General features: G+C 37.9%; 1 protein-coding gene across 1 annotated transcript; it reads left to right on the top strand.

Annotated features, from left to right (window-relative positions):
- Nucleotides 1-7,062: 7,062 nt before the first annotated feature.
- LOC103681565 (olfactory receptor-like protein OLF4) lies at nt 7,063-8,206 on the top strand. The gene has a single exon (XM_008711158.1). It carries the CDS (start codon nt 7,121-7,123, stop codon nt 8,096-8,098), a length of 978 nt encoding a protein of 325 aa, XP_008709380.1. The 5' UTR covers nt 7,063-7,120; the 3' UTR covers nt 8,099-8,206.
- The last annotated feature ends 293 nt before the right edge of the window (nt 8,207-8,499 follow it).

The following is an 8,499-nucleotide window of genomic DNA, read 5'->3' as shown; positions in this document are numbered from 1 at the left end:
ATAGCCACTGGCAAAACCTGTTAACAAATATGTATCTCCCAGTAGGGTCTACATGGAAAGAAATATTTGAATTAATAGAGTGACCTCTTATGTTCTCAGTGTCAGAGATGACCATAAACATGAGGGTGCGTTTTATTTGGGTTAATGCCCAGTAGGGTAACTACTGGACCATATGATACTTCTATTTTCAGTTTTTTGAGGAACTTCTATTCCGTTTTCCACTTTGGCTACCCCAGTTTGCATTCCCACCAACAGTGTGCAAGGGTTTCTCTTACTCCACATCCCCAGCAACACTTACTCTTCCTTGTGGTTTTGAATGCAATTCTCTGATGATGAGTGAGGTTGAGCATCTTTTCATGTGTCTGTTGGTCATCTGTATGCCTGCCTTAGTGAAATGTCTATTCATGAAATTCTGGCCGTTTTTTAATTGAATTGATATTTATTATTATTATTATTATTATTATTATTATTATTATTATTTTGGTGTTGAGTTGTATAAGTTCTTTATATATTTTGGATTTTAACCCCTTATCATTTGCAAATATCTTCTCCCATTCAGAAGATCATCTTTTTGTTTTGTTGATTTCTTCCTTTGCTGTGGAAAAGCTTTTTATTTTTGTGTAAGCATTTACAACACGGTTGGATCTAGAGGCTATGATGCTAAGTGAATCAGTCAATCAGAGAAAGACAAATACCCTATGATTTTCTTATATGTGAAATCTAAGAAATAAAACAAACAGAATAAAAGAGACCAATAAAAGAATACACTCTTTAATATGGAGAAAAAATTGGTGGTTGCCAGAGGGGAGGTGAGTGGGGGGATGGGTGAAATAGGTGACGGGGATTAAGAGTACATTTATCATGATGAGCACTGAGTAATGTATAGGCTTGCTGAATCTCTATATTGTACACCTGAAACTAATATAACACTGTATGTTAATTACATGGAAGTTAAAGTAATTTAAAAAAGCTTTCTAGAAATACAAGGATTCAACATTTCAAACCACCCATATTATTACTATCTAAAATATTTCTTTTTCATGCTGTGCATGTATTTGTGGAAACATGGAAGACTGGTGTCCACAACTGAGGGGGTTTATTTCTTGCAGTGAAGGATTGTTTACTGTCTTCTAAGTTTTGCCACTGAATTATCTTCCTGTTTCTACTTGAAAACTTCCAATGCTGCCTGCTATGACTCTCTCAATTGTTACGTGAAATAACTCTGGTGAATTAAAGGACCTCCACAAAAATGAAGCGTATGTAGTGTAAGTTTCTATTTGTGTGTAATTTGAGACTGTCACATGAGTTTTAACTGCTTTGGTAGGTAACTACTAAAAATTTAAGCAAACTGAGCATCATTTTCTCTATTTCTAAAGGTAATGTGGGATACTATACATTACTTCATATGGACATTGTTTGGAATGAATAAAATGGTTGGAACTTCCTTTTTTACCTCAAAGAAACGTTTGAGGATAATGGTTGTGTCTTGGATATGTGTGTGTTTGCATGCATTTTTTATTTAAATTCAATTAGCCAACATATAGTACATCATTAGTTTCAGATGTAGAGTTCAATAATTTATCACTTGCCTATTACACCAGTACATCACCCTTACATCACGTACCCTCCTTCATGCCCATCACCCAATTACATTTTACTTTCAAATAACCTCACTCACATGTGTACACACAAAGACATATTTATGACTTCATTGTTATAAATTTAGACAAAACAACAGCTCTTAATTTGTCCTAAAACATTGAATTCTTAACTGTTTTAGCAAAGGGTCATGGAAGCCAAGGACTGTAGTCCTCATGTTTTTATATCAAAGCAATACAGTTCTTCACCTTGCTGAAGCGGGGAATAACAATCTTCTGGATATAGCAATGCTGTGTCTCATGATGAGTCAACTTTTGCGAGACCCAAGGAGCCTAGTAAAGAAAAATTCTTCACTCTTAGATTTGGAGAAATCTTTAACTCAGGGTTGGGATAAGGAGCTAGGAGGCTATCTCTGTGGGAGGCAGGTGAGTTCAGGGAAGAGTGATAACTGGATTCACCTGACTCATAAGTTGGTCTCTTTGGAATAGGGAACTATAGGAAAAAATACTCCTATCTGTGCAATGTCCCATGGGGGATAATGTGCCCAGTGGTTGGAATAACAGGAGGGGAATATGTCTAAGAAGCAGATAGGGAGCTGTAATTATCTCTTCTGCTGTTGTCCCTCAGCAGGTGTAACCTTGGGCTGAATGGGACATGGGTATTTCTTCCGGAGTCCTAAGTCTGACTAGGAGACTCTTGCTGCATCGTTTGAGAACAGAGCTTTAATCTCCATCATCAACCATCAAGGTAGGAATTCAGACATCCATGTAAAGATCCCCATACAGGTGAGTCTGAAAAGCCAGCAGGTACTGCAGGAAAGGGCCAGAGAGCATAGAAGGGTGAGAACATTTACCTGAAGCCACCTGAGAGACAACCTGGCCTAGCCCAGCACTGGGATATCACTGTGGCTGTTGGCTTCCTTAACTAATGAATAAATGTACGTATGATCCTAAAAAGAAAAGTAAACATTGAAATCAGCCATGCAGGGGAGATTGTTGAGGATTAATTAGTGCAGATGGAAGAGTAGTGATGGGTAGCATAAAATGGTCCCAATAAGAGTAGAACACAATTCCAAGAATCTTTGCAATTAAGGGGAATAGAGATGCAGGGTTTTAGCTATGAGGGATATGCAGTCAAGTGAGGGCATTCTTTTTATTCTTTTAAGCCAGAGATAATTTGAGTATATTCTCATATTGGTGAGAAAGATCCACACCAATGGATCATGAGACATACATTTCACAGTGTCCTTTTTCAGGCTGGGCATTCCAATCAATTAAAAAAAATTAATAGGTGAAAGGGGGTATACTAAAAAAGCTTTATGCTGCAATTACTTCCTTACTGGCAAGGATGTGGTTTCTTAGACATTTGCTTTCTTTATTGCAAATTGTCTGTGCCAGTTCTGTGCTTTTGTCTGGTGGGTTGGAAGTGTTTATATTCCTGTTTTGGATTCCATTTTTCAAACATAAGAATTGGAGTTTTTCCACCAACTTTGCTGTTTGACCTTCAGTTCCTTTATGTATGTGTGGATGAGTTAGAGGGGAGTAAGAAAGTTAATGCATTGTGTGCTCAAACCTATCAGTCAGTCATATTATCTTCCCCCTTCTTGCTTAAGTGTAGAAAGTTCTTCTGCATCGTTTGAATTGATAAATGACCTTTTATACATATTTTCAAGCTGTCTTCACATTTCTGTTATTCCTTATTATACTTTTGGCCTTTTGTGATTAGATCTATTTCTCAAAGTCACCTCATCTGCAGCCATCATGTGGAAGCATTCTTTATTATTTGACTAACGTTCACCTTTTCTTCCTAAACAAATATGAATTAATATATCTCTATATGAGATGAAAGCATCACTTTAGATAATGCTTCCTACCCACTTTTTTGGTTATATTCTTTTATTTCCAATTTGTATGTGTGTTTTTTTAATTGATTTTATTTATTTATTTTTGAGAGAGATTCAGAGAGCAAGAGAGCACAAGCCTGGGGGGAGGAGCTGAGGGAGAAGCAGACTCCCTGCTGAGCAGGGAGCTCAATGCAGGACTCAATCCTAGGACCCTGGGATAGTGATCTGAGTTGAAGTCACACTTAACTGATAGAGCCACCCAGGCACCCCAATTTTTATGTTTTCTTAAGGTAATCTCTACCCCAATGTGAGACTCATGCTCACAGCCCCAAGATCAAGAGTCTACCAACTGAGCCAGCCAAGCTGCCCTGTTCCCAAGTCTTTAGCACTTTAATTCTTGAATTAGTGACCTACCTTGATGTCATGACTTTAATACCATTTAAACCTCTATAAAGTTAGTTTTAGGTTGTCATTGTGTTTCAAACAGTTGTTTGAGATAGCTCCATGCCTAACCTATTCCTACTCTCACTGCTATCCTTTGTTCCATAAGTTCTTAGCTTCTTTTAAAATTTACATTTCTATATTATGCACACACAAATATTAACACACTTTTATACAAATTCATGAATAGAATCCTATGCTCATTGTAAATGGTCTTTAACATGCTCAGGTGCAGTCTTTTTTTTTTTTTTTTTAATAGCTTGTGTTACTCAATAGCACCTGACAATCTTGTCTGCATCAACCGGTATAATGCTAATTCATTATTTCAGTGACTGCAGAATATTTCAGGATGTGGCTGTGTCATTTATACTTGGAGGATTTTCATATTCCTTCTCACTAAGTTGCTATGTTATCAATTATACAAAAATATTTTGAGTTAAAATGCTGATTCTCCACCAGGGACAATTTTGTCCTTTAGGGGACATTGAGCGATTTCCAGAGACATTTTAGGCTGTCAGACTGGGGAGGTGTCGCTAGAGACCAGAGATGCTCTAAACATCCTACAAGGCCCAGGACAAACCCCACCTCAGAGAATTACCTGGGCCACAATATCAATAGTGCTGAGATGAGGAACCCCGAGGAAATAATGCATATCTATATTTTTAATACTTATAGTTGTTTTCCAATTATTTTCTCCAAACATTATAGCAGGTCACATTTATTTTTTTTCCTTTTTTTTAAATTTAAATTCAATTAGCCAAGGTATAGTATATCATTGGTTTTTGATAAAATATTCAATGATTAATCAGTTCAGTATAACACCTTGTGCTCATCACATCACGTGCCCTCCTTAATGCCCATCACCCAGTTACCCCATCCCCCCACCCACCTCCCTTTCCACAACCCTCTATTTGTCTCCCTCTGTGATTTCTTCCCATTCGGATTTCCCCCCCTACCCTTAATGTCCTCTGCACTATTCCTTATGTTCCACATATGAGTGACACCATATGATAATTGTCTTTCTCTGATTGAGTTATTTCACTTAGCATAATACCCTCCTGTTCCATCCAAGTCGATGCCGGTCACATTTCTGCAATGAAAATTAGACAGTACCACTTTACTATCTGTTTAAAAATTCCAATCCTAATCGATGTGACAACACTTTAAAATTTCTACAGGCTGCTGGGTGTGGAAGAGATTTCTTGTTGTTTTCGTAAATGATTAGTGAGTTGGAGCAAAATTCATATATTCTGTCACCATGATGATTTGCCCATTATTATCATATACCCATATATTATATGCTGAGTTTCTATAACTGTCAGCATTTCAAATGATTTTTACAGATTATTGTTTCTCTCTCTCTCATGTTCCTTTTTTTTTTTTTTTTTTTGAGAGAGAGAGAGAGAGAGTTCTAGCAGGGAGGAGCAGAAGAAGAGGGAGAGAGAGAATCTTAAGCAGATTCCAAGCCCAGCACTGGGGCTTGATCTCATGACCCCAAGATCATGACCTGAGCCAAAATAAAGAGTCAGATGCTTGACCAACTGATCCATGCAGGCACCCCTACAGATTACTGTTTCTCTATTGAATTCTGTGGAGATACTATGGCCATAAGATGTTTTAAAGTCTATTACTTAATGAAGAACTTCTTCCTTCTCAGTTTCTTGCCTTAATTCAGATTGTTCTGCTTGTAGATTTATGTTTTTTTTTTTTAATTTTGGGGATTTTTTTTTGTAATTTTAAGGAGTTTGGGGGATTTTTTGTTTTTTTTTTTTTAATTTATTTTTTAATTTATTTTTTTAAAGATTTTATTTATTTATTTAAGAGAGATAGAGACAGCCAGCAAGAGAGGGAACACAAGCAGGGGGAGTGGGAGAGGAAGAAGCAGGCCCATAACATAGGAGCCTGATATGGGGCTCGATCCCATAACGCTGGGATCACGCCCTGAGCCGAAGGCAGACACTTAACCGCTGTGCCACCCAGGTGCCCCTTAATTTCTGTATAATTGACATGTGGTGTTATATCAGCTTCTGGTGTACAATATAGTGATTTGACAATTGTATGCATTACTCAGTGTTCATCATGATAAGTGTACCCTTAATCCCATTTATCTACTCCACCCCCACCCACCCTCTGTCAACTACCCGTTTGTTCTCTGTTTTTGTCTGTTTGTTCATTTGTTGTATTTTAGATTGCACATATATGTGAGATCATATGGTATTTTTCTTTGATTTATTTCGCTTAGTACAATACCCACCAGTTCCATCCATGTTGTTGCAGATGGCAAGACCTCATTCTTTTTTATAGCACAGTAATATTCTGTTGCATATATCCTTATTTATATCTCTATCAAAATCTATATCTATCTCTACATACCAGCTCTCCTTTACTCATTCCCCTATCGATGGAAATTTGCCCTGCTTCTGTATCTTGGCCATTGTAAACAATGCTGCAATAGACAAGGGGTACGTATAAATTTTCTAATCAGTGTTTTTGTCTTCTTTGTGTAAGTACCCATTAGTGGAATTACTTGATCATGTCGTATTTCTCTTTTTAATTTTTGAGGAACCTCTGTACTGTATCCCAGGGGCTGCACCAGTTTGCATTCCCACCAGCAGGTGCACAAGGATTCCCTCCTCTCCACATCCTGACCAACACTTGTCATTTCTAGTCTTTTTATACTAGCCATTCTGACTGTTGTGAGGTGATAGTTTTATTCATTTGGAAGTCACATAAATGGAATTATTTTATTTCCTTCTCAGATCATTCACTGTTTGCACGCAGAAATGCAACTGATTTTTGAGGACTGGCTTCCTACTTAATGATTTTTCTGGAATAATCTACTAGTTTTATTACTGTTTTTGTGGTTTCATTAGGATTATATACATATAAGATCACACCGTCTTCAGATATAAATTTATTTCTTCCTTTCCAGTTTGGATGCCTTTTATTTCTTTTTCTTTCTTTAATTGCTCTGGGTAGAACTTCCAGTGTTATGTTGAGTAGAAGTCAGGAAACCGGGCATCCTTGCCTTGTTCCTGATCATACAGGAAAATGTTCCTTGTATCCCCAGCGAGCACCATGTTTGCTGTGGGTTTTTCATAAATGGCTTTATGTTGAGATAGTTTTCCTCTATTCCTAGTTTTCAGTGTTTTTATCACATATTCCACACACAAATATAAACATTAATCCCTTGAGTGCAGAATATAAACAATAATGCACCTGCCAGGTTAGTAATGCATGATTGTGTCCTGCTCTTTCTCTTATTTTGGTAGTCACATCGATGACATGAAACTAGAGAATGATACACGGATTTCAGAATTTCTTCTTCTGGGATTTTCTGAGGAACCAGAATTGGAACCCTTCCTCTTTGGGCTGTTCCTGTCCATGTACCTGGCCACCGTACTTGGGAACCAGCTCATCATCCTGGCCATCAGCTCAGACTCCTGCCTCCATACCCCCATGTACTTCTTCCTGGCCAACCTGTCCTTTGTAGACATCTGCATCACCTCCACCACCGTCCCCAAGATGCTGGTGAATACACAAACACAGAGAAAAGTCATAACTTATGACAGCTGCATCATACAGATCTACTTTTTCTTACTTTTTATAGGTTTGGACAACTTCCTCCTGACTGTGATGGCTTATGACCGGTTTGTGGCCATCTGTCACCCCCTGCACTACACAGTCATCATGAACCCCCAGCTCTGTGGACTGCTTGTTCTGGTGTCCTGGTTCATGAGCATCTTGCATTCTTTGTTACAAACCTTAATGGTGTTGCGGCTGTCCTTCTGTACAAAGGTGGAAATCAATCACTTTTTCTGTGAAATTAATCAGATGATCCAGCTTGCCTGTTCTGATACCTTTCTTAATGACATGGTGGTATATTTTGCAGCTTTGATTCTGGGTGGTGCTCCCTTGTCTGGGGTCCTTTATTCTTATTCTAGGATAGGTTCGTCCATATGTGGGATCTTATCAGCTCAGGGCAAGTGTAAAGCATTTTCCACCTGTGCATCTCACCTCTCAGTTGTCTCCTTATTTTATTGTACGGCCCTAGGAGTGTACCTTAGCTCTGCTGCTACCCAGAGCTCCCACGCAAGTGCAGTGGCCTCAGTGATGTATGCGGTGGTCACCCCCATGCTGAACCCCTTCATCTACAGCCTGAGGAACAAGGACATAAAGGGGGCTGTAAATGTATTTTTCAGAGGGAAACCATAAAAGGGCCATTTTTCAACAAGTAACTGTGATTTCCAGCTTAGTGCCTAACAGCAAGAAATTATAATTCTTTCACTCTATTTTGAAAGAAGCACTTAATCCCTTTATTTATATCCTGGAGTTTCAATTTTCTTAAGTTCAACTGCTTCATTGATTTCAAATATGTTCCTTTGTTAAACTTTCTGCATTGGATAGCCAACAGTTTTTCCTTCTTATTTTATTTTTTTTTAATTTTCAAAGTTAGTCCCAACCTTGAATCAGAAACAATTTGGAGATTCACATTTGCCTCATATACTGATGAATGGTATATAATGATTATCCTATAGTTATTAACTGATTATTCCTATAATATGTATAGTTATCATTTTATTAAATAAACTGCATTTGGCCACTGAGGCCAAAAT

Source organism: Ursus maritimus, unplaced genomic scaffold, assembly GCF_017311325.1.
Source record: "Ursus maritimus isolate PB19 unplaced genomic scaffold, ASM1731132v1 scaffold_37, whole genome shotgun sequence".
In the NCBI taxonomy this organism is placed as follows: Eukaryota; Metazoa; Chordata; class Mammalia; order Carnivora; family Ursidae; genus Ursus; species Ursus maritimus.
Note: the sequence above shows the minus strand (reverse complement) of the source record. Positions and strands in the feature narration are given on the sequence as shown.